This window comes from Puma concolor, chromosome C2 (genome assembly GCF_028749965.1).
Source record: "Puma concolor isolate L17-30 chromosome C2, mPumCon1.1.hap2, whole genome shotgun sequence".
In the NCBI taxonomy this organism is placed as follows: Eukaryota; Metazoa; Chordata; class Mammalia; order Carnivora; family Felidae; genus Puma; species Puma concolor.
In genome coordinates, this window is record NC_141675.1 from 89,506,131 (window position 1) to 89,532,376 (window position 26,246).

General features: G+C 50.9%; 1 protein-coding gene across 1 annotated transcript in view; it reads left to right on the top strand.

Annotated features, from left to right (window-relative positions):
• Positions 1-25,864, top strand: part of ITGB5 (integrin subunit beta 5) — a 121,798-nt gene extending 95,934 nt beyond the window's left edge. The window contains exons 11-15 of the mRNA XM_086675211.1: positions 14,567-14,789; positions 19,182-19,285; positions 22,786-22,905; positions 24,301-24,467; positions 25,130-25,864. Of these exons, the coding sequence (XP_086531337.1) occupies positions 14,567-14,789; positions 19,182-19,285; positions 22,786-22,905; positions 24,301-24,467; positions 25,130-25,225 (710 nt within the window). The 3' untranslated portion in view covers positions 25,226-25,864. The remainder of the gene's footprint in view (positions 1-14,566; positions 14,790-19,181; positions 19,286-22,785; positions 22,906-24,300; positions 24,468-25,129) is intronic.
• Positions 25,865-26,246: the final 382 nt, after the last annotated feature.

The window sequence follows — 26,246 nt, forward strand, 5'->3', positions numbered from 1 at the left end:
AGTCATTCGCACTTCTACCTTGACCATCCGACTTTATTAGATCTTGAAAGACAAGGGAGAGAGTATTGGGAGACTGGGTTGAGAACCTGCCTTGTTCCATGCTCTGAGCTCAACTCTGGGTAGAGTTTTCTTGCTTCCCTTGCTCCCTGCTCAGATCCTGTTTCTGCAAAGATCTTAAGCAACAGTCCACCAGTGATTCTGAAAAATGGACCATCCTAAGCATTGGATCTTACCTCACTGCCCTTCTCTTGCTAGTTAGAAAGGGAAATGTGCAAGCATAGCCCCTGTGGTGAAGAACCCATACATGCCTTTGAACTTCAGGACTGATCCTTAAGGGCATGACACTTGGCTTGCGAAAGAGATCATGAAACTTAAAAAGGAAAGGAAAATCCTAGAAAGGCCATGAGAATGCCCAAGATAAGATCTTAGTCATGTATAGGTTTGGGTGGCGTTAGTTTTTTGATATTATAGGATAACACAGTAGGCAATTTTCCATTCTTAGTTAAACTGAGAACTATACGATCTCCGGTATTGGTTTCATTTCTTCAATGTTGAGCCCTGGCTTTGAGTTTGATCTCAACTTGGAAACTGTGACATACTGATTATAGGCCTCTGCTGCTCAGTGCCTCTGGTGGGGTGGGGTGGAATTGGAAGGAGTAGCCCTGTTTTCCTTTGGGATGAGCGTCCATGACTCTATGAAAACTGACCTAAGAGCCCCACCCAGATTCTAATACTCCCCGGTGTCTGGAAGCTGCTCTGAGTAAGTCTGACCTGTTGCACCTTTGGCTTCCCCTGTCTGGGACACCTGCCGGTCACCCTGGGACCCAGAAGAGGGGACCTCCAATCACTCTAGCCCACAACCACCATGTCTTGATCAGGTGACCCCACCATTCCTAAGCTAAAGGAATATCCTTCCCATGTTGGTATGTTATTTGACACAACATTGGTCTTTAGTAATAGGCAAATGTAATAATATAAGGAACATCTATTTTAATGCCCTTTTCACTATATTGAGGTGGTTTCCTTGGAAACAAACTGAGGCTCATTTGTTAGTATTTTTGCGCTCATAATGAGCAAGCACTTAATAGTAGGATTATTTGTGTCTTGTGCCTTTGCTAATAGCATCTGTCACACACGGTGGGTTGACATTTTACTACCTGCTTGACTGTGTACATTTGGGGAAACTGAGACTCAGAACCTGGACTAAAGCTTGCTGGGATTCTTGGTTATAGATTCAGACCAGGAGAACCTTGCAAGTAAATAGTTACCTCATTTCTACCAAATTTTACTTATTTTGATTAGCTTGAGGCCCTTCCCAAATCTCTGAATTACCAATCCAGTTTTCTCTGCCACCACCCAAGCATTGAGCCCGCATTTTCCAAGTCTTACCTAATAAGTGCTCTTTATTTCAGTCAAAATTTTAGGAAACATTTAGTGTCTGTTTTCCTAAGTGAGTGTTTGTCTGGGTTACGTAAGGACATATCAGATACAGCAGACCAGGCTGAAGGACACACATGGACCAAGGGATAGGCTGAGGTAGCTGTCCTTTTCTGACTATTATTTGATGGAAGGCAGAGTGTTCCTCTTCATATTCAGTGGGTGTCTGGCTGTTGTTATTGGTTATGCTAAACCCACTTTCCTTAAATGAACCTTTGTGGGCCTGTTCTAATTTATAAAATGCTTTTGACATGAGTGATGTCATTAAGTTGTTGTTACTCTACCAGGCGATTGATGTGGCTGTTACTGACCTGACCCAAGTGGAGGAGGCTGTGGCCGAGAAGATTGGCACGTTGGCCACACTCCCCACCAATGGTTGGCCCGAAGCCTTGACCCAATAAAAGCCCACCTTTCCTAACTCTAGGGGAGCGCTCTTCTCTTCTCTGGGCAGCTGCTTCCTGCCATCTTGTGGCTTAGCTGGGCTCCTGGCAGCCAAGCTTCAACGTGGCCCACTCATGTGACATTCCAAACCAGCTCTGTCCATTAAGAGTGCTGCACCCAGCTCTGAACAGTGGCCAGCTGAGGGTGGAACATGGCAGCTGTTAACCAACCACAACAACACGATGGTTTTCCAGGTTGAAAATAGTAACTCTCCCATCCTGTTGCAGTGACCAAGGGTAGTGAACTTATATCTCTCCGGATGTGGTTGGCATTCCCCCAGAAGTGCCTGCCAGGTGGATTGGGCAGGTTAAGCCAAACTGAAGATGTTGATCTGAGAAACCTCGGTTTCTTTTGGCCACAGGCCCTCTGTTTTTCTTTCTGAGTCAGCATTCCTTAGGGTCCTGTGAGGACTGTGGTTCATCTCACTTAGCTGTTTATAGATTTTTTTGAGACTGGAAAGATGAGTTCCTTAAAGAACACAGATTTTGCCCTCTTGTGTCCATTGCTTTAATCTCCTGTGATCGATAGACTTGGGTCAGAGACCAAGTCCTTTCTTTGCTGCCCTCATGTGAAATGCAATAGTAATTTGAGGGGCTCGGCAGCAGGGCCTCAGCATTGAGAAATCAGGTGTGAGGACAAGAAAGGCAAAGGCATCCTTTGGGAGGACTGTTCCCTTTGACAGTGGAGTCTTAGCTTTCTAGCCAGTGCTGTCATCTCCGAAAGGAATGTTGAGGTTTGGAGAAGCTTAGCTTAAAGCAACATCACCTTATTTGTTTAGTGGTCATCATATTTTGCTGCTCAGATACAACATGAATGCAACATATGGTTCGGCAGATGAAGGCAAAGGGCGAGAGGCTTGTTGGAGCATTGACTTTTGGGAAGCACCATCAGTTGACCTTGTCAGGGCTGGTTCATTAGCACTAAGCCAAAGACAGAGGAGCGGTTGGCCTTGAGACTGATGATGCATCATTGTTCACATGTCTGAAGGACATTTTTTTGCTGGAGAAATCTGAACAATACGCAAGAGCAATAGCGGGGTGCAAAGCTTGTGCTGCTGGACTATAACCTTGACCTGCCAAAGGAAAGAGAATTCTTAACCATTTTTTCCTCATGGTATTTTAAGTCTCTGGATTTCTTGGGCACGTGTTAAGAATTTGAAATACCTCAAGAATCCTATTTAAGTTCATAAGCCTCAATAATGCTTCTGTTCCCTTTCTAATTTACAGCTTTGGATATCTTCCTACAGAGCTTCAGGTTTGTGCTGATGATATTCTCAGCCTCCAGCCCATGTTCTGAGCATCCACTGTGGCCCTGACGATTCTAGGCATTGGACAAAGAAAAATAAAATGCCATCTTTGGTTTTGTTTGGGTTTGCTGACTAATGGGTTGAAGCAAATGAGTAAACAAACAGATATATCCGTGTGATAATTGATTTTATATTTAAGCTTTCCTCTTAACTAAACCTCCCATCAGCTTTTGAGCATGCTCAGGTCTCTTCATTCTAGAAAAAAATAGAGAAAGAGAAACCCTCAGCCTCCTACCCATTCACTGTCCCCTTCTTTCCTCTGTATTCACAGCTATATTTCTGACATTTGTCTCCACCCAGTCAGCCTTAACCTCAGTCCATAGGTCTTCCCAGATCCTTAATGGCCTTGTGCTGCTACATCTCATAGACTTTTTTTTAGCTCTTGACTTTTCTGGAACAGTTGACACTGTTGACCACCCCTACCTTGAAATCCTCTCTCTCCACGTTCAGCCTTTGGCTGTCTCCTTTGGCGTCTCCTTTGCAGGATCCTTCACCTCTAGCAACCCACTCAATGCTGGCTTGTCCACTTGTCCAAGGCATGGCCTGGATGTCCCTTCCCAACACTCTCTCTTGGGAATCTCATCACACCCACACCTTCCATTGCTCAGACCTGCTGCTGAGCTCCCTCCACCACTTGCCTTCTTGACATCTCCAGTGGGTGTCTTCAGTGCACCTCAGTCTCAAGATGGCTCAAACTGATCTCATGATCTTCCTCCCAGCCGTGGTTCTCTTCTGATTCTCCTTATCTCTCCTTTGATCTGTTTGCATAAGCCAAAAACCTAGGAATCATCCTTTTCCCACCTTCTCCTCAATGCCTACATCCCATATGCTACCAGGTTGTCCACTGACCTCTTATTTCTTTGAAATTCAACTCCTTGACCACCATCCTGGTCTATCTGTTCTCCACACCACAAGGCGATTGTTGCAAAACCAAAACATGCTGATGTTCATCACCTCATAGAGGCTGCACGTATGTGGGGATGGCCAGAACCTGGGGTGCCTTGGAAAGCAGGGACAGCTGAAGAGACTCACGGGGTAGCCTGGGATGTTGCACCACAAAGTAGAGACGTAGAAGCTATGCTGTAGGTGATGAGAAGCCATGGAAGGGCTTTATGCAAGAGCATCATCACGTAGTTTATATTTTAGAGAAACGCTGTGGAGCCCAGGTGGAAACTGACTTGGGGGGGGGAGACAGATCATAGAATGGGAAGGCAGCCAGGAGGATGCTGCAGCATCCAGGTGAGGCTTGTGGCTTACCTCAAGTGATAGGAGTCTATTGTCAGGCCATTTAGGGCCTAAGGGATAAATTCAAACTCCTTAGTCTAACCCTCAGGCCTCCTTCCTCCATAATCTCCTTCCTTCCCTCCCTTTTACCGTCTACTTGTCCATTCATTCATATATATGTACATGCAATAGGCCTGTATCTATTTCCACACCCTCGCTTCCCATCTTAGTAGACCTCTCCTTTTTTTTTTTTTTTAATCTTTATTTATTTTTGAGAGAGACAGAACATGAGCAGAGGAGGAGCAGAGAGAGAGAGAGAGGGAGAGAGGGAGACACAGAACCCAAAATAGGCTCCAGGCTCTGAGCTATCAGCACAGAGCCCAACGGAGGGCTCAAACTCAGGAATAGCGAGATCATGACCTGAGCTAAAGTCTTGATGCTCAACCGACTGAGCCACCCAGGCTCCCCAAAACCTCTCCTCTTCATTGTTTTTTAAATTTTTTTCTTAACGTTTTATTTATTTTTGAGACAGGGAGAGACAGAGCATGAACAGGGGAGGGTCAGAGAGAGGGAGACACAGAATCTGAAACAGGCTCCAGGCTCTGAGCTGTCAGCACAGAGCCTGACGCGGGGCTCGAACTCACGGACCGTGAGATCATGACCTGAGCCGAAGTCGGCCGCTCAACTGACTGAGCCACCCAGGCTCCCCAAAACCTCTCCTCTTCAAATACTTCCATTCCCAGCTGCCCACCCTATTCATCGTCACGTGTGAGCTTGTGCTGCTTTATTGCATCCCAAATGCCTTCTCTCCTCTACTATTCTGAAACCCACAGCTGAGCCTGAAGCCCACGTCGGGCTCTCCACATTTCTCTGTGCCCTGACCTTAAGCAGCGTTATGATGGTTGTGGAGGAACTGGAGAGCCCACCTGATCTACCACCCTTGCTTTACAGAAGAGGCCAAGAGTGCTTGAAGGATCAGTGGTTAAAAGAGCGAGTCTTGTGGATGGCCATGTTGCACATTTTTAACTGTACCACATCCTGGGCTCTTTGAACATTTATCCCATATGTTATTTTTTAAAATTTTTAAAAAATGTTTTTGAGAGACAGAGAGAGACAGCATGAGCCGGGAAGGGGCAGAGAGAGAGGGAGACACAGAATCCAAAGCTCAGGCTCCAGGCTCTGAGCTGTCAGCACAGAGCCCAACACGGGGCTCAAACGCACGATCTATGAGATCATGACCTGAGCCAAAGTAGGACACTTAAACTACTGAGCCATCCAGGCTCCCCATATCCCATATGCTATTTTAATTGTTATCACGTAATCATGACTGGATGATACTGCAGAAGCAGTGTGTGCAGTGGTTAGGAATATAGGCTCCAGAGTCAAACAAATGTGGTTTAGATCCTTGCCCTGACACCTGCTTGTTGTGCAGCTTTGGATAAATTACTTGGCCTTGTTTGGCCTCTCTGTGCCTCATTTGCCAGCTCTGGGAAAATTAGGGTGGTGCTTGTACCGTGGTACAGGGTTATCGGCGCGGGGGGGGGGGCGGGGGGGACTAATGAAATAATCCATGTAAAGGGCTTCGAACAATGCCTAGTCTGTTGTAAGTATTCCATGAAGTTTCTCTAGGTGAAGAGATTTTAAAAGTGGCTTGATGTCCCAGTGAAATTAAAAATCTCTTGGAGGCAGTACACCACACATTCTCTATTGCACATTACAAAGAATTTTCCCAATCCTGTACAGGGGACAAGGCAGTATCCCTCTTTCATTGACGAGAAAACCGGACCACTGCCCCGAGATAGCAGGTAGGTAGCTGAGATTGCACAGCAGCACCGCTGAAAAAGGATGTCCCCAAACTGAGCTTTTCTGAGGCATTTCAAGTAGAGTGACAAGGATAGGACAGAGGGAGCTGAGGTCCAGGCTTGGTGTGGGGCGAGGCAGCGCTATGCTTCTTTGTTGGGGAGCCGCCCTTGCAGAGCGAGTTCTCCAGTCAGTGACGGTCCTTGGCAGGAGAATGCTGTGTTTACAGCCTCAGAAAGCCTGTGGAGCAAAGGTACACTTGTCAAGAACGACATCTCTCTTGCCCCTGGAGGTTTATTTAGTTGTTGCTAAAGTGCCTGGAGCCAGGCTAAGATCCCAAATCTCCTTTCTTTACTTTTTCTAGAACCAAGTCAGTGTACAGAAGGGAAAGATAAGATACGGGAGGGGCACATTCCCATGGGACCAGGCTCAGAGACACCCTGAGGATAGCAGGCAGCACAGGCGGAGCAGGGCCTGTGAGGACACGAGGGCCTGTTATGTAATGCTAACCTGCTTGTCAGCAGCCAACCAGGAAGAGTACTTCCTATGAGGGATTTCCCCTTCCTGCCCAGGAGCCCCACACAGAGAGGCCATGCCCTTTGGAAGCCTGCATATGTGTTTGGCCACAGAGAGGTGGGCCCGTGTCTGGTTTTGTTCTCCTCGATTTGTGTTTGTGCCAGGACGTGTGCCAAGGGCCCTCTGCTGTGTGTCCACAGGCTCCGAACGGGGACTCCAGACACCCCCCCTGATGTTAAAGGAGGCAGAACAGTGGCCTCTGACCCCGGTTGCCCTGGTGCCCTGGCTTGGCAGCCCTCGGGGCCGCGAGTCTCACAGACAGGGGTGACTGGAGGCACGTAACGTTCTGAGTTGGCCTCCTGCTCTTTTTAAGCCAATTGTTGGAGAATTCAAGACCCGACTTTGGTGACACAGTAGCCACCCGAATGAGCAGGGATTTTCAGAACACGCCCCTTCTTTTTCTTTCCTCTTCACCACTTCTATTTACAGGGCTGCCTCTTCTGAGAGGAGGGGAGACTGGGGAGCAGACGCAGAGCCCTGAGAGAAGGGGTGCAGGGTCTGTGAGGAGAGGAAACTAGGAAGGTGAGAGGAAGGGAACTGCTTGTGTGAGGGACTGACTGTGGGGAGAGGGAGGGAGGGAGGCAGGACCGTGAGAAAGAGGAGGGAAGCGCCCTTCCTGTCTCAGGAACTGGGCTTAGTCCTCCCTCCCCTCCTGGGCCTTCTGGGAGCTAGGACCGGACTTGGGACTCCTGGAGGGGCCTGAAGCCGCTGCTGAAGGAAGCCACAGTGTGTTCCGGAGCTGGATGGAAACTATTTGGGGACCAGCTGTGGAGAGTTGGCTTGTGCCCTAAGGGTCTGACGTCTGCTTGGTTGTGACCCCTTGCTCCTGTGCTGGGTGAGAATGGGGAGAAGAGAATCACTTCTCGGTTCTGCCCATCTCAGGCCTGCCCCACTGCCCTCAGGCATCTCCTCCGAGGTCACCCCATGGCCATCTGGGTCCTCTGCAGGCCCTGAGTCCAAGTCCAGCTTGGGGGTGAGGGGGAGCGGTGGCTTCCCTCCTAGACCGCTTATGTGCTGCCTGACATGCCTCAGGGAGCGTCCCCACAGGGCCTCGGGCGCCTTTGTGGTATCAGCCTTCCCACCGAGGCTCTGGAGGCCTCAGAACAGCTGCACCAGGTCCTGGGTTTGCTCACTTCTGGCTGGACATGGATACATAACCTCATGGGAGATTTTAACCCCGGCGGCTTTTGACCCAACCTCGCAGAAAGTACTTCTCTTCCGATCCTCCGAGATCTACTCTGAGCTTCCTCAATAGTGAGGGAGCACTTACTATATGCCGAACACTGAGTGAGTGCTTTATTCAGGTTAAGTGATTAACTCCTACAGCAAACCAATGACGGGGGCATTTATATCAGCCCCATTTAAAAAACAATGTTTTAAAAAAACATTTATTCATTTTTGAGAGACAGAGAGACATAGAGAGGGAAAGACAGAATCCAAAGCAGGCTCCAGGCTCCGAGCTGTCAGCACAGAGCCTGATGCGGGGCTTGAACTCACAGACTGAGAGATCATGACTCGAGCCAAAGTCGGATTAACCGACTGAGCCGCCCAGGTGTCCCGTATCAGCCCCATTTAAAAATGAAGAAACTGGGGCTCCTGGGTGGTTCAGTTGGTTGAGCGTCCGACTTCGGCTCAGGTCATGATCTCACAGCTCGTGAGTTGGAGCCCCGCGTCAGGCTCTGTGCTGACAGCTCGGAGCCTGGAGCCTGCTTCGGAGTCTGTGACCCCCTCTCTCTCTGCCCCTAACCCACTCGCATTGTGTGTCTGTCTCTCTCAAAAGTAAATAAACATTGGGGCGCCTGGGTGGCTCAGTTGGTTGAGCATCCAACTTCGGCTAAGGTCATGATCTCACAGTGTGTGAGTTCAAGCCCCGCATCAGGCTGTGTACTGACAGCTCAGAGCCTGGAGCCTGCTTCGGATTCTGTGTCTCATTCTCTCTCTGCCCCTCCCCTACTTGTGCTCTGTCTCTCTCTCTCTCTCTCAGAAATAAATAAATGTAAAAAAAAAAAAAAAAAAAAGTAAATAAACATTAAAAAAAAAAATGAAGAAACCAAGATACAGATGGGTTAGACGTTAGTAACTGCTGGTAAGTGGCAGATTGAGGAGGCCAGCTCAGGCACTGTGATTCTGGAAGCCACATATTCACCACGCACCACTGCCTCATTTTCCCAGTGTTTCCTTGTGTCCCCACCCCGTTCTCCACCACTCATGTTCCGTGGTAAACAGGCTGCTCTTCATCCTGGGCCTGTGCAAAAATCCCCCCCTCCCTTCTCTTTTCTGGTGGTCCCTGAGGGAAGTTGGGGGAGCCTGGGAGTCTGGCCCCTCCTGGTCGGCACTCTCCCAGCTCCTCAGGACCCCCTTGGATGTTTGCTTTCCACCTACTCCCACACCCTCCCCTCCTTTGAGCTGTGCACCTTGACTTTTCTCCCCTCCCTCCCCCCTTACTGACATCCTGGCCATCCCTGCATTCCTCAAAGACCTTGGGACCCACCTCATGCTCCCCCCTCCCCCTCAGGCCCCACCATCCCTGCATCTCCCTGAGACAGTTGTCCAACGCATCGGTCTCCAAGCGCCTTGTTGCTCAGCTCCAGTGGCGGTTCATAGCAATTCTAGCCCGTTTCCTGGGCGCCCCCATGCACCAGATGCTGAGTGAGGGCTTTACCTGCAATAGCACCGTATTTCTTGACAACATTTCTACAAGGAGGGCATTGTCCTCATTGACAGATGAGGAAACAGATTGTCAGACAGGTTTAGGGACTTGCCCATGGTGACACAGTGAATGGTGGAGGACATATGTGAACTTGGCTCCGTGCAGCCTCTCAGCCTCTCTCAACATGGCTGGAGCTGGAAACTTGCACATCGCTCTCTGGCCACAGTCCTCACCCCTCAGCGTGTCCCCTCTCTTTCTCTCTGCCTCTTTCTCTGCTGTAATCTCTTCTCTTTAGAGCGTGCCATTCCCTCCATCTCTCCGTTTCCTCCCAAACCATTTCTCTTCTGAATCTTTGTCTGCAGTCAGAAGAAGGCACAAATCTACCCCATCTTCAGAATATCCTGTCTGCCTTCCTCCCCATCTCTTCCCACACTTCCAGACCACTTGTGGGAGCTGCCTGCTTGCAGCCACCTCACTGCCCCCTGGATTCTGCCCTCACCCCTCCCGATTGTGGCAAATCCACAGCAGCCACCTGGGATTTGCACTTCCTGATCTCTTTTTGTGCTTGCTCGGGCTTCCGATCATGTCTCTTTGGGCTTCCAAACCACTGGTTCTCCCCTGCTTGTCCCTGGCATCTCCTTCCCAGCCTACTTTAAGGGCTCCCCTCCCCCTAAATCGCCGATATTCTATTTTATAAAGGGAGGCATGGGGCCACGTCTTGGCCCACAGCCCACACAAGCACTGTTTTGCTGATGGAAAGCTGTTGAATTCTGTAGAGCTGAAATTCTGTATAAATAGACACATTTACAACTTCCTGTCCATTTAGCTATCAATCATTCTAACAAAGGTAGTACTATTAATAACTTGCACATGTAGCAAGTCACAGCTTACAAAGTGCTTTCGCATGCCTTTCAGTATCCCTACCTATGTGCAATGAAAATATTTTTATGTCTGCACGGTATTAAACAGGCATCATTAAATTCGACTTACTCTGCCAAGGTGTTGGGGGTAGCATTATAAAGGAGCTGTGTTTTGCTGAAGAGTCCTTGCTTAAGGCCCCCTGGGTGTTGTTAACCGGGATAATGTCCCCAGTTCCCCATTTAGTTTTACTGGTGATTGGTAGGTTATTGATCCTTGGGACAGGGCCAAATGACCCTTGTTATTTTAATAACGTGTTCCTGCTAGGGCATTGGGAGAGACTAAGGGCTGACCACAAGATGTGGGGAACCTCCATGCATACAGGTTGAGGCCCAACTACAGGATCTGAGACATTTGGATCAGGGTAAAGTGTAACCATACTGACCCAGTTTTTGAAAACCTGTATGGGTCATGCTTTCTAAAGGAGGCTTGAAAGCTTTAAACCAAGATGGCAAATGGTTGTATCTTCTGTGCCAGTCCCCCTAGTTGGTAGAACCTGCTTGGAGTACTGTGTTGAGGGGGATCCTGAGACCAAGCCAAGGCTCCCGTGATCAGATGGCGTGATGTGCCATAGATGGGGAGGAGGACATGAGAGCACAGGCCACATCTTTGCCGTAGCTGCTTCAAGCTGTCTTTGAGAGTGGAAGAACCACCGGACAAACTGGGGCCAGCAAGGGAGCCAGGGAGCCAGTGAGGGCAAGCCTTTGACAGGTCGCTGCCATTTCACCAGGCCCGGAGGCTGCCCTGCTTTGACTTGCTGGGACTTGACTTTGGAGTTGTCAAATTTCTGAGGCCAAAAGCCACATGGATAAGGATTTCCTGATGTCCCACAGCCCCTCAGCACCCAGCTGCTTGCTCACCCCACTTAAGTGGGCAGGGGCTGTCCGTGCTCTGTCTACTTTATCTTACACATTGTTTCTTGTCATGTCCTCACTGCTCAGGTGTCGTGGGAGGCTTTCTGGAATGGCTCATGTCTCTGGTGGGGAGTCCTGTCCCTCTCCTGCCCTTGACCCCTAACTTTCTCTGCCTGAGCCCTAGATCTGGGACACACTCAACTCCTTTGACCTCTGGCTGGGTTTCGGGGCTCTTGGGCCTGTGTGGTGTCAGATGTATCCAACATAGCCAGGCTCGTTGCTGATCTGGCGTCATGGTGGAGAGCACAGAGCAGCAGGTACCTTCGCCGGCATTCTCAGCAAGCAGGTTCTGTCACTTCGATGCCCGGTCACCATGGGGAGCAAGTTCTTCCTTCAGCACACACACACACTTCCCCTGAAACCCAAGTCTTCAACCAAATGATATCCTGCCTCTTCTCCAGAATGTTGGCACGTTGGAATACGGTGTCAGGTTGTTATTGGCTAATGTTATGTTGCTGCCACACACAATTAGAGCAGGGAGAAAAACAGCACCCGCTGTCTCCAGCAAAGCTGTCCCTCTGACCCAGGTACCGTTGTGCTGCTTGTAAATAACGGCACTGACCATGCTTTATGGGAAGTGTGGCATACAAGCTGCTGGGGAGTGCCAGAGCTATGTTAGAAACCTTCCCCAGAAGTGCACTCATATCTGCAGCTCACTTGGAAATGCGTTTTGGAAACTGCACTGACCGGTGGAGGGGGTGGGGTGGATGTGCGATAGAGCAGCAGGTAACACGCTAACGGTGGAGTGTGGGTGGCAAGCATATGGATGTTCACTGTACAATCCTTTCAACTTGGCTGCAGGTTTGGAAACTTTCATAATAAAATGTTGGGGGGCGGGGGGAAATTACCCTCGACAGTGACCCATTTTTAATTTGAAACAGGCTCTTGACCAGTGTGGCCCCTGAGGCTGGAGAGTGAAGGGGCTGTGCAGATTGGATCCATTTCATTCCGGAAGGCTTCCTGTGGGGGGTGGCTTCCTGCCTGCCAAGCCTTGAAACCTGCACTGTTCACAGACCGGGCTAGAGGAGGGGTCTGCAGCCACCCTCCCGTGGGAGCCGTGCACTCTGCTGCCAGTGCCCTCCAGCCCCCTGCCCCCACCTTGTGTACCCCTTGAGTAGGTGTGCTGCCCTCTCCTGTGCCTCACCTTCACATGCCAGCTCCTAGGCAGTTAGACTGCACCCAGCCTCCTGCTGGCTTTCCTCACCTTTCCCAGAGGGTTGCCATATGCCTCGGCACTGCCCGGGCAATGGGAGGGGGCTCTCGCCCGGCGCAGTATCTGCTGAGGCTCTGAGCCGCGGTGTAAAAGCAGAGAGGCTGTCTGGCCCCGGGAAGGTTGGGAGACTTGGTCGCTCCAGATGGCCTCCCTCCTGCCTGCAGATTCTAGGCACCGAGGAGCCGACAGAGCACGAGAGGGGGGGGGTGGGCAGGAAGTAAGTGGCCGGTGAAGAAGCTCTCTGGACTTAGGTCCTGAACTAAATTGTGGGTCACATTCATTGGCGGTCTCACAGAAGGTGCTGGGATCTAGCTACTGGGATAACTGGCTCAGGTGTGGGAGTAAAATGCAAGGCCTCCACCTGTCTGATGCCCATCCCCCACTGCTGCGGTCTCCTGCTAGTATGTAACTGGCTGCACAATGATACAGATTCTTGGTTCTTTTTTGTAAATTTACTTTTAATGTTTGTTTATTTTTGAGAGAGAGGGAGAGAGAGAGAGAGAGACAGAGTGTGAGCGGGGGAGGGGCAGAGAGAGAGAGAGAGAGAGAGATACAGAATCTGAAGCAGGCTCCAGGCTCTGAGCTGTCAGCACAGAGCCCAACACGGGGCTCAAACCCGCGAACTATAAGATCATGATCTGAGCCAAAGTAGGACACTTAACCTACTGAGCCATCCAGGCGCCCCAATTCTTGGTTCTTTTAGTCTTAGCCTTAGCAAAATGTCATCAGGAAGGAAAGCATGCTGTCATAATAGTTAGTGTAAGGGAAATTTTGTAAAGTTAAGTGCCGTAGCGCTGCTTTCTGCCTCTGTTAGTGCAGAGGATCGAGAATCCATTGTCAGGCTCTTGGCGCTCTTGGAAGATGGCGCTCTCCATGCTTTTTTTTCCCTGAGCGACACATTCGCTCACGCTGACACTTGTCCTCTGAGCCCAGTGAGCCTCTGCCCTTGACGCCTGCAAGGGGCATGCCCAGCCCCTCGCCCTCCTACAAAGGAGAGCAGGGCAACCTTCCACTGGTTGTCCACCTGGTTAGGGCCTATTCTGCTGTCTTTCCTCCAGAGAGGCAGTAGGTGCTGGGGTTCAGACTCCCTGGTGTGAGTCCTGACTCCACCACAGGCAGGTGATCTTCAACAAGCAGCTTCATCTCTGTGTCTCATCTGTGGCAACTGTGACGTGAGGGAGGGAACAGTCCCTGCCACATGGCCCCGTTGTAGAAACTGCTCAAGTTTATGCTGCAAAGCCTGATGTGTATATAGTGAGTGCTGTTCAATTAGCCACTGCTGACCTTGGCACCTGTGCCCGAATCATCCCACTCGGGGCTACGGCTCTGAGGCCGGAGCCAGAATTCAGCATCACTGCACGCCGTGGCTGTAATAAATTACCACAAAGTTAGTGGCCTTTAACAACATGGATTTATTCTCTTGAATTCTGGAGGTCTGGGCTAAAGTCACCGGGCTGACTGGGCCATACTCCCTCCGAGGCTCTTGGGAGGATCCATGTCCTTGCCGTCTCCAGCTTCTAGAGCTGCATTCCTCACATTCTTTGGCTCTGTGGCCTCTTCCTCCATCTTCAAAGGCAGGAGCTAGCATCTTGCTTCTGTTGTCCCATCACCACTGTGGTCCAGTCTCCCTCTGTCTTCGTCCTCTAGGGACCCTTGTGATGGCATTGGGGCCCACCTGGAGAACCCAGGAGAACCTCCCATTTCAAAATCCTTCACCTAGTCATATCTGCAGGAGGTTAACATTTACTCTGGGGATTTGGAAGCGGACATATTTGGTGGCCATTCTTCACATGACAACTGAGACAGGAAGAAACTCTCTGGGGTCATGGTCCTGTGGTGTTACTTGGTCAAATTCTGGACCAACTTAGAGCACCGCCCCAGACCTAGCTGGGCCACACAAGCTGCCCGGCCCCCTGCTATGCAAGCATGTGGGCTCTAGGCCCTCTCTGTCTGCCCAAACAGAGTTGGAGGGCACAGTCAGTATCTTGCTGTATTGGCTCCCCATTGTCTTGGTGCAAGGCAGACGCTGGGTGGTTGGTTATGTGTTCATGCCGGCAGGCGCTGATGTGCTGTGTGTGTCCCTTTAGGCCACGGCGAGTGTCACTGTGGAGAATGCAAGTGCCACGCAGGTTACATTGGGGACAACTGTAACTGCTCAACAGACATCAGCACGTGCTTGGCCAAGGATGGCCAGATCTGCAGCGACCGTGGGCACTGTGTCTGTGGGCAGTGCCAGTGCACAGAGCCAGGAGCTTTTGGGGAGACGTGTGAGAAATGCCCGACTTGCCCAGATGCCTGCAGCACCAAGAGGTAATGGCACCCTCACTCCCACTTCTCACCCCAGACCAGGCCCATCTTTCAGCCCGTCAACCCTTGGAGCCGGCCCACCTCTTAGTCCCCATCTCCCGCATTTTCCACTGCCCAGCCTTTTCTGGGGAGCAAAACTCATACGAGCATTAACTAGACTTTAACTGTATATTAAAATAGTGTCTTTGAAACACTGGTTCCTTGGGGATTTTGTAAGAAAATAAAAACAGAACAACAACAAAAAAGACTGTTATTCTATTCCCCAACTTAGAAGTTACCAGATCACTGAATTAAATTCAACTGGTTTGGGTACCAAAATAGTGGCTTCTCAGAGCCTTTTGAGTGCTATTGAGTATTTCACAGGGGGATGTAGTATGCTTCTGTTTTTCAAACAAGTTGGATCCCCTCCCCGACATTAACATTTCCCAAATAATGTTTCACAGGACATCGTATGGCAAATGTTGCTTGGAACAAAACATAATCAGAACGTGGATCGGATAGGAGGGCATTCGACCTAGATAAGGCATGCCAGAAACAAACCACAATGGCTTTTGAATTTTCTGCTCCATTTATACAGATAATAGAACGCTGGCCCTGCACTGCAGCTGAATGCAGAGATTGTCTGGACAGTGGGCACCGCGCCTCCACTGACTCAGCCACGGGGTCACGTTCTCCATGCTGACCTCCCCGCAGCTCTGCCCTTCCCCCTCTGCCAGAGTGTGAATGGGTGGGAATTAAAGGGATCCAGGAGCTATGCCATCAGGAAGGCATGAGTGACCGTTTCTCTTGAATTTTGCTAAAGGAACAGCTGTGTCATCGTCATCCACGCTAGGGGGCCCGGCGTGAGGGAAACAGGCACAGATAATCAGAAACAAATAATAGTACAGACGTCGTTCCTCTTGGGCTGGGGAACGCAACTGTGCAATTTTCTTTTGGCAGATTTCCCCTCCACATGTCTGGCTTGGGCTGATAAAGAAAGGAGTTCATGCTCTCCGAGCCTGCCTTGGCTGCTGGTCGGTCCTTGCTCAGAAATGTTCTGGGTGGCACAACCCCTACTTGGCTGTTTGCCTCAAATAATCCAGGCGTGGGTAATTGAAAGCTGGCTGTAGATGGAGAGACAAGATAGACAGGACCAGATTTTATTTTGTGTAATTGGAGAAGAGCCGGGGAAAGGGAGGGAGAAGAAAAGCAGACCCACTTTAGACCTGCTAAGAGTGGAGAAATAACAGAAATCCAAATAGCAACGTCCCAGGGGAGGAGGGTAGGATCCTGGATCTGGAGCCCAAGTAGCTGGGGCCGTGTGAGCGTGGAATCACAGCCATCACCCACGTTTTATGACGGAGCGGGGCACGCTCCCCCAGCTCCTCTCGCAGAACTGTTTCAGGCTGTCCTTGGGACACACGAGGTTAGTGGAGGGAGGGGGGCAAGCTAGGACAACACACATGGAATCAATAAAAGTAGATCAAGCCCGTTTCTTCCATTCCCCTCGAGCAGCAAGGCAATGCAGTTTTGGCGTAGGTCAGTTAAAAGGCCCGACAACCTTAGCTTTAGGTCAAAAGGGCACAACAACCGTAGCTTTAAATGTTTAAAGCATTCATTTCCGAGAAGAAACAGTATCTGATAATTTGTTATCCATTAAGCAATACTAAAGACACAAGGAGAGCAAAGAGATGCCATAAGGAAGCCTCACTATTCCTTTTTCATCTTTGGGCCACACTGATGCTCTCTGTTTCTTTCAAAGCCTAGTTGCAACTTCTTTTTTTTTTTTTTTTTTTTTTTAAACAAATTCCCTTTGAAAGTGACTTATGTGATGTTTTTCTACTTGTTGGTTTGCCAAGAACCACCAGGTTTTGAATGCCTTGTCTTCCCCACCCTCCCCACTTGGGGTTTCAGAACAGCCAGTCTCCACTTTCTAGAACTAACCAAACATACCCTTCACCTTGGGTGAGTTCACACTCAGGCTCAGCTGATTTCAATTAACAGGCTCTCTGAGTAAAGTCTCTCTCAGCAACTTGTTTGTTTAAAAGGCCAGACTTATTTTAACACATGACTACAATATATCACAAGTTTCAACCCAGTATGTGGAGCACACAAGTTAGACTGATAAATCCACATGGATAATTAGGGAACGTTTCCTGGAAGTGGCCCTGTGGTTTAATGTGGTTTAATAACAACGGTTGCAGTTGGAAGGCTGGCGAATCCTCGCTGAGAGGAGGGTCAGCTTGGGGGTCACTTGCTGTGTGCTAATCCCAGAGGCCGGAGAAAGGGCCAGAGCTAAACCGCCCCTTCCTGGCCTGCAGCCAAGTCTCAGTTGTCTGCCTCTGGGACTCTGGCCTCAGGGGAAATGCAAACATTACCAACTTGTTTGTAACTCCAGAATGTTTCTATGGAGTGTTCCAGGAGAGTGGGATGTTATGGCCAATTCTGGGGTAGCTGCATTCCTTTTTTTTTTTCCTTGTTTATTTTGAGAGCGAGAGAGCGCAAGCCGGGGAGGGGCAGAGAGAGAGAGAGAGTCCCAAGTAGGCTCCAAGCTGTCAGTGCATGAGCCTGATGTGGGGCTGGATCTCATGAACCATGAGATCATGACCTGAGCCAAAATCAAAAGTCCAACGCTCAACTAACTGAGCCACCTAGGCACCCCTGAATTCCTAAGAAAGTCCTGCCTGCTTTCCTCCCCAACGTTCAGAAAGGGAAGTGAGGACTTGGGAGGGGCTTACCGAGAGGCAGGGCACTGGGTGCTGGAGCAGCGGCCACAGCGTCTCATGGCCCTGCTGTCTCCCCTGGCCTCGAAGGGGGGGGCGCCTGAAGTGCTCTCCAGCTCCCTTCCAGTTCTGCTGCTCCCCTGAAGTTTCTTCTCTGGAAATCTAGTAACTGGCCTCAATCTCAAGGAATTAAAAAAACAGATGATGGTAATTCAGGCCGTGCATCGTGGTTGTACATCCCTCTACATTTTTGCCAGAGAGCTTTCCGGACACATAACCTCACTGGTCCCCATGGGCCTATGGGTGAGCGGAGTGGCCATCCCCCGGGTCACTGTGGCTCTGTGGTATCAGCACCTGTGTTCCACAGATTCGGCCCTAACCCAGCCTCAAGGAAGCCCCTGCTTCTGGGGCAGCCATCCCCATCGCCACCGGGCACCATCACCCCACTAAGTCCCTGAGAATTCACTGTCAGCTGGTTGTCTTGCCCAGCCCGCTCCTCCCTGGGGTTCTGTTTGTGCTCCCCCATCCCACAGTCCCCCAGAGGGGTCAGGCCCCTCTCCCGCCACCGCAGGCGTCACAGACCTTCTGTGAAAGCTTTGCTTCTCTGGCCCCACAGCCTCGGGATTCTGTTCTCACTGATGTAAAGTGAAGGTAGATGGGGACTGTCTGGAACTGGGTTTGACTATGGGAAGTAGAGTACTGATCCTTAATTGAGCATTTTACGTAAGCATTTTTACACAATATCTGACTTAAACTGTGCACCTGAGTTGGGAGGAGAAGGGGCTCAAAACGAGACTTTTTGGCTCCTAACCCAATTTCTCCAGAAGGCCCCTGTTGAAATGTGGCCTTCCTGGAAGGAGACTGCCACCCCGTAGCCTCTACCAGAGTCTAGTGTAGACCAACTCATAGAGGGTAGAACCCTCCAGGCAGGCTCCATCTGGGAGGGAGAAGGGCTCCAGGACAATGGTTCACAACCCTCACTGTATGAATCTGAATCCAGAAGCCCGGGCTCTGCCCCAGAGGTGTGGATCCCATTGGCGTGGTCAGGCCCTGGAGATGGTATTTTCTAGAAAGCCTCCTGGAGAGTCTAATATGTGGGAGGGTTAAGGGCCCCGCCCTGGCAGTGATCCCCTAGTAGGAATCCTGGGAAATGGGGCAATTTGGCAGCATTAAGCACTGGCCAGGGGGGTGTGAGGACCCCTCTATGAGGCCAGGAACCCCATTTTTTTTAATCACTCCAAAGTTTCCTGCTTGGAGCAGACTCTTCAAAGGCATGTGATACAGCTGAGTGAAGATGGTTTGGCTCCTGGTATCAGAAATTGAACGGTTTCTGGGGCACCAGTCAGTTAAGTGGATGACTCTTGATCTCAGCTCAGGTCTTGATCTCAGAATCATGAGTTCAAGACCCAGCGTGGAACCTACTTTAAAAAAAAAACGGGAAAGTCTCTAACCTGCAACTTGATGTGTAGACCAGGCATGCCTCTAAACTCACATGTTTCTCCAAGAACCCTCGGGCAACCAGAGGCCAGCAGAAACACTGACTGAGGCCAAAAATCTGAAGATAGGGTGAAGTAGAACCTTCAAGGGCCCAGGCCCAGCAGAAGAGTGGGCAGTGCACCCCTGGGAGCTCAGTTACCTGTGGGGAACCACCACACAGCATCTAACACCCTCATTTATTGCCTCTTTTCCAAAGAGACTGTGTTGAGTGCTTGCTACTTCACGTGGGGGACCCGGCCGACAACCAGACCTGCCAAAACCTGTGCAAGGATGAGGTGATCACGTGGGTGGACACCATCGGTGAGTGTGTCCAAGTGGCCCTGGGTAACTGTTCCCTTTTGTATTGTGGTAGACACCTCGAGGCTTCCTCCTCTGTGGAGACCATCGATTCTCAGGGCCACCTGGTAGGGAGCAGGGTGGTTCTAGTCTGGAGTTGAGAAGCATGACGTCAGTGTCCTGGATACTACTGTTGGGTCCCTGGGCTCTCTGGGGTGTAAGACTTCTTGTTCATAACTTTCTGCACCATCACTGGAGCCCATCTTAGTCACATCTCCCAGGTTCTCGGAGAAGTTGGTATATTAGTTAGGACAAGTCATGTTAGCTGCTAAAACAAATCCCAGATCTCAGTGACTTAACTAAATATAAGTCACTCACTGCGAGTCCATTGAAGACCTTTTTGGTTGATAAGGTCATTCAGGAAACCAGGCTCCCTCTACCTGAAGGTTCTATTCTCCTCGAGGTCCCTGGAATCCTCTCCACTCAGTCAGCAAATGGGGGAAGACAGTGAGGGATCACGTGAGATGCTGTTATCGGCCAGGCCTGGAAATGGTGCTCACGACTCCAACTCAGTTGTTTGGACACATTTAGATGTAAGGGTCGCTGGGAAATGTAGTCAAGTCGTGTGCCCAGGGGGCAGGGAAACCCTGTTTGATGAATGGCTGCCTAGTCTTTACCACATTGGCCTCAGCCTGGTGTGGCTCTCATGATGCTGCAAGGTATCAGAAGGGGCAGGGGTCTCGTGTGGCCTAGATTGCACAGTGATCCCAGCACTGGGATTGAGTGCTGTCCCAACTGTCCCCCCGGCAACAGGCATCTGTTCCTGCTGCTGTCGCTCACTCCTTGTTCTGTTATCTTTCGTGGCAGATCACATTTTAGAGTTCTTCTCATTCTGACCTCTCCAGTTTGACTCCATCCATTCAACCCTTTGCTTTACCTCTGAACAAATGGCTAGAAGTCCATTCTGGGTGGGAGCCCACAGGGTGGCTCAGACAGAGGTGCACAGACCTTTGCGTTTCACCCTTTCTGGGCTGCCTCCATCCCTTTACTAGTACAGCCATTTCTGTCCAGGCTGAGGAGTTTCTAAATGCAAATCACTTATCTTAGCCCCGTATGCACGTGACTGGCTTTGGAAGTGGTCTGGAGCACTATAATTACACCGAATCAAAGTGCCCCTATGTCAGAACCCTCATACAGTGTGGTGGTAGTGTAGATTTGTGCATCTACTTTGGAAAATGGTCTGGCAGTTCCCCGCAAATTAAACGGAGTTACCGCACAATTCAGTAACATCACTCCCGGGTATATACACAAGAGAACTGAAAACACGTTAACACAAAAACTTGTGCACAAATGTTCATAGCAGCGTTATTCATGAGAGTGAAAAATGAGAACCGACCCAAATGTACATGAACTGATGAATGGAAAAATAAAATGTGGTACATCCATACAGCGGAAAAAGGAATGGCGTCCTGATGCACACTGCAAGAGAGATGACTCTTGTAAGTACTATGCCATGTGTGAGAAGCCAGACAGAAAAGGATATATATCGTAGGATTCCATGTATGTGAAATGTCCAAAATACGCAAAAGCACAGAGACAGAAAATAGATTGGTGGTTGTCAGGGCTGGGGAGAGAAGAGAACTGGGGCTGAGCGCTAACAAAGATGGTGTCTGTTTGGGGTGACGGACATGTTCTGGAATTGGATGGAATAGTTACACAACATTGTAAATATACTAAAGCCACTGAATTATACATTTAAAATGGTGAGGCGGGGCGGGAGGGGAACAAGACTGTGTACCATGAAAGGGATTCTGCCTCTGAGGCTCCCTTGCTGGCAGCCTTGCCCTCCACCTTGACCTCAGCTGCCGCAGGCTCCCAGCCCCTGCCTTCTCTCTTGGTCCTGACTCACCCCCTCTGTAGACGTCCCTGGTTCTGACCGACCGCCGTGGCCACGTGAGGCTCCCGAGTATGTTGAGTCATGCATTCAGCCTGCACTTGTTCGTTGAGCGTCTCCTGCGTGCCGGGGCTTGTGTTAGACCAGGGGAGCCGGTCGGGAGCCTACCGAGTCTTGTTTCGTGGCCGTTTTCCTGCCACCGTGTCTGCTTGGTGCTTCAGGACTGGCTCACAGCAAGTTCTGCCCGCAGACCTGGGGCAGTGCTCGCCACTCCCCCGCCCCAACCGCCTGGGCGCACACAGTCGGAAGGAGATGCTGCCTTCCTGCGGCCCCCTGACTGAGGCCCTTGCTCTGAGCTGTTATGCACAGCTGCCTCTCAGTGTAATCCTCAGTGAGAAGCTTTCTGTTCAGATTCACTGTTTATCCTCCTTCCTTCCTTCTCTCGGCTCTCTTCATACACATACACTCACCCAGGCCAGGCTTATGGTTGGGGCCTAGGAGAAAAAGTCCAGGATTTCCCATCTGATAACCACACTAATTTGTCTGGTTCCAGGTTAAAACTCCTTTGAGCAGGGGCGCCTGGGTGGCTCAGTTGGCTGAGCCTCTGACTTCGGCTCAGGTCATGATCTCACAGTTCATGAGTTTGAACCCCACATTGGGCTCTCTGCTGTCATGCAGAGCCCGCTTCGGATTCTCTGTCCCCCTCTCTCTCTGCCTCTCCCCTGCTCACACTCGCTCTCAAAACAAAACAAAACAGAACAAAAACAACGAAAAAAACCCTCCTTTGAGCAACAGGGTCACAAAGGCAAGAGCTAAAAAGCATTTCACGCCACAACATCAATCCACAGCTGTTTTTCAGGACCGATTGGCCATTGCGGAACAATGTCCCCTTTGCTTTCCTCTTCCCTGCCCCTTTTTCCTCCTAGAGATCAGTCTAACCCTTCCCCAGAGAAGCCTTGGAGTGCAGGTGACGTCTGGACAGGGGGTTATGAGTCCATCATGTTGGGTTAACGGCATGTGGGGACAGGTGGGCACTGCTCCCTAGAAGAGTGGAGCGGGTGGTCTGGGCTCGGCCCTGGCCTCGGGCGCTGGCCCGTGGCATCTGTGGGTGAGGCACCACGGCAGGTGCCCAACTCTTGTCCAGACGTCCTCGTCATCCTTGGGTCCTTTTGGTTTTACACCCTACCAAAGAGCTGCTGATGCTTGGCCACTACAGCTGGCTCTCAGCCAAGTGGACTCAACTGTGAACTCTCAGGCCCCAAAGGGCATCGGAATGGCTCCTTCTTTTCTGTGTCCCTTTAATGTCCAGGGCACTTCCACTTACCAACCTCACCTCCAAGCATAATGCCTTCTTCCGTTTCACATCGCTCCCAGCAAACACTCTGGGGGGGGGCTCTTGCATTCCCCAGGGATTCCTCACCATTCAGGGGATTCGTGTTCCCAGAGCAATTCAGATTCCATGCTGGGCCCACGTTCTTCACGTGAGAAACCCGAACTCATTTGTGAAGGCCCAGCCTCCGCTTCATGCCTCCCTGCACCCCCTTTCCTAACTGAGGTGCTTGACTCCCCACCCTGTCCATCAGCACACTGGGTTGCTCCGAGAGGACACTTGTACCTGGTTTTCTTCCAGTGAAAGATGACCAAGAGGCTGCGCTTTGTTTCTACAAAACCGCCAAGGACTGTGTCATGATGTTCGCCTACACAGAGCTCCCCAGCGGGAGGGCCAACCTGACAGTCCTCAGGGAGCCAGGTGGGTGAGGGCCGGCTCTGCTCCTCCTGGGAGCTCGGCTTCTGATACCTTTCCCTGCTCTAGGCTTATCGCCCTTCCGTCCTCACTGGCTTTCCAAACTCCAGAGAGACAAGGGTCACAATTCCTTATAAAGACCGGGATCTAAGGCCACCCCTACCCAGTTCCTGGAGTTTGGAAGAAAGATGATGTACACCTGGGGACCCACTGCCGGGCAGAGCTCTGGAGGTCACGGCGTGGAGGCACGGGAGTTATAGTGTCTCATCTTGGAGGAGATGGAGCACAGGGGTAGAAGTGGCCATAGCACACATTTCACCTGCACAGCTGACGCTGATGGCCATGAGCAGCTACAGGCTCTGCAGGGGGTGTGCAGCGGGCGGGGGCGGGGGGGGTGGCGTGGACGGTCAAGGCTGGGCAGGCCATCTGGGTACACACACACACACACACACACACACACACACAGCCCTGGAGGGGCACCTGCACTTGCCACCGTGAAGTCCAAGAAGGGCAGACGGGGCTCTGGGTTAAACTGCCACGCTCAGCTCCTGGGCCACTGAGGAGGCCAAGCCTTAGTGCAGACATTGATAATTCTGCCTCATGCTTTGGACCCTGGGACTAATGCCCTTTTGCTTTGGAGTAATTAGGGTTTCTAGTATAACCCCTTTTATGCTTCCCTGGAGGGGGACAGGGGCGAGGAGAAAGGTTTTGCTCCCTTCAATTTACAGCCTTGCAAACTGTTTTTCCAAATTGAGCCAGACCACATAATACGCCTTCTCTGGGCCAGCGGCAGAGGAAGTGCTGTGGTACCAGCCCAAGATGCATGCCTGTAAGAATGAGGCTTTGTTTCCAAGCGCTGTCTTTGTGGTTCTTTGAAAATAAGCACATTCGCTCCAAAGGGCCACACTCTGGGGTTACAAACGTTGGCTGGCCTCCAGCCTAGCCCTTGTGGATACGGCTTCATGAAACCTCCTGCCTGCCCAGTCTGCCTCTGAAACCATTTACATGGAGGCTGAGACACATCCAGTCTGGAGAGCGGAGAATGGGCCAGGCCGGCACACGTACACTCATGTAAGGGGAGGTGCTGCTGAGCACACAGTGCACCATGGCGTCTGGGAGAAAGGGGTGCGGCCACCAAGGGTCTCTTCTACATGTGGCCTTGGAACAGTCACCATCCCTCTTTGACTCTTCCCCTTTGTGTGCATTGGAGAAAACTTCCAGCACCCCCAGGTCTCCCAAAAACAGCATGGGGATCTAAGAGAGAAGAGAGGGAAGGTGTTTGGTAGAAGGTGGAAGGAAGAGAGGTGCACCTGTTGTTCCAGATAGGCCTGACATTGTGGGGGAGGGGGTAGGGATGCTATCCTAGTGGCTTTGCTCATGGTTTCTCCTGGTCCCCTCCAGAGTGTGGAACTGCCCCCAACGCCACGACCATCCTCCTGGCCGTGGTTGGCAGTATCCTCCTGATTGGGATTGCGCTCCTGGCCATCTGGAAGCTGCTCGTCACCATCCATGACCGGAGAGAGTTTGCCAAGTTCCAGAGTGAGAGGTCCAGGGCCCGCTATGAAATGGTAAGCCAGTGGGGAGCCGGAAGTAAGAAAAAAAGTCAAGCTTAGAGATCTGGTTGAGGTCAGACAAGCTTTAAGGCCCACTAACATCTTTGGCATTGAAATCAAAGAGAGGTGGTGTGCACCCCATTCTAGAAGGTGAGAATTCATGGTCCAGAAGCACAGGGGGCTCTGTGTAGAGCCTCACACCAGACCTAGCTCAGGACTCTTCCAGGGAAGAGGCGCTTGGTGCAGCCTCAGAGAAAGAGTCTGGACAGTCCTAGAGCGACTGCAGACTCAGTAAATGAACTCAAGTTGTTAGAGTCTATGATAGCATCCATTTGTGCGAGTCTTGTCTCCCCAAGCAAACTGCATGCTCCTGAAGGACTGAGCAGCACAGGGAGCAGCACCCCTGAATCCCCACTTAGTTTCTGTTAAAGTTGGAAGGAACTTCACAGACCATCGGGCCAAGCCCGTCTGAGAGAGAAAGAGGGAATCTTAGAGACAGGGAGGGTCCTTCCCAGGGCATGACAGGTGGAGGCAGGGATGGTCCTGCAGGATGGGCCTGCCACTGCCGGCGTGCTCCGCCTCCCGGGGTGACTGACTGAGGAAGGGCTTCTGACCCCGAGAGTGTGTGTTCAAATGAATGGACACACATGTGTCCTCTTGCCTTCTGTGTTCTGCAGGCTTCCAACCCTCTGTACAGAAAGCCCATCTCCACACACACTGTGGATTTCACCTTTAACAAGTTCAACAAACCCTACAATGGCACAGTGGACTGACAGCTCCTCCGAGGAGGGCCAGAGGGGGCTGACGATAAGTCGGAGACTGATACGCCCTGGACAGCTGCTCGACTGGATCACAGCTCCCTAGAGGGACAAGCAAAGACACCTTCCTGTGAGCCTGGGCCAGGAGCCCATTGCCTGCACGGGAAGGCAGCCAGAGTTCCACCTGGCTTCTGGGCCATAGCCACACCAGGCCGCCACCCCTCCAAGCCCAGGAAAGGCCTGGGACTTTGACACTCTCAGCTTTCCACACCACATCCAGCTTGCTGACTCGGGTGAGCTGCTGGGGGTCTAGGTTGTCTCTCCCTTCCAGGAAGGCTGAGCCTCCAGCCTGGCCAGAGGAGAAGGATCTTGGGAGTATCAGAGTGTGCAAAACCAACATGCGCTCTGGCTTTTGTCGTGTTGATCATTTTTATACAAAATAAAAAGATCATGCATTTATGGTATAGCTCTGATTACTGCGAATTATCTGCCTGATGTCTGTCCTTGCACAGGGGTGTTGGTGATGGGATTATTGAGATGCCTGCTGAAGGCACATAGTTGCAGATGTCAGTTTTCCAATTCTGTCTGTGTTTGTTTAGTACTTTTGTAATGAAAGGGGAAAAGATTGGGATTGAAAGTAAAGATTAAACAAGACTTTGTGTTTGCCTGACACTCTCTGTCATGCGCGTATTCCTATCCTGACGTGGTTTTAAGTGGTGCCCCGGTGGGGGGTTGAAAAGGCTGTGTACTTCCTCCGGGGACCCAACAAGAGCCAATTCCCTATTCCAGACCAGGGCTCTTCAAACAGGGCCTCATGGGATGCCCGAGGGAGACCTAAGCCTATGCCTTTGGACCCTCCCAATTTTGGTTAAAAGGAAGACTTCCAAGCTAGAAATTGTGAAAACCACACTGGCCTGCCTCCCCTGTTTCAAGGTGCTGAGGCTGGAAATGGATTGTGCACGTAAAGAAAGGTCAAGATGTGATTTCCACAAATAGTCCGTCTCTATACCTTATTAAGAACAGGAAGCATCTGGGC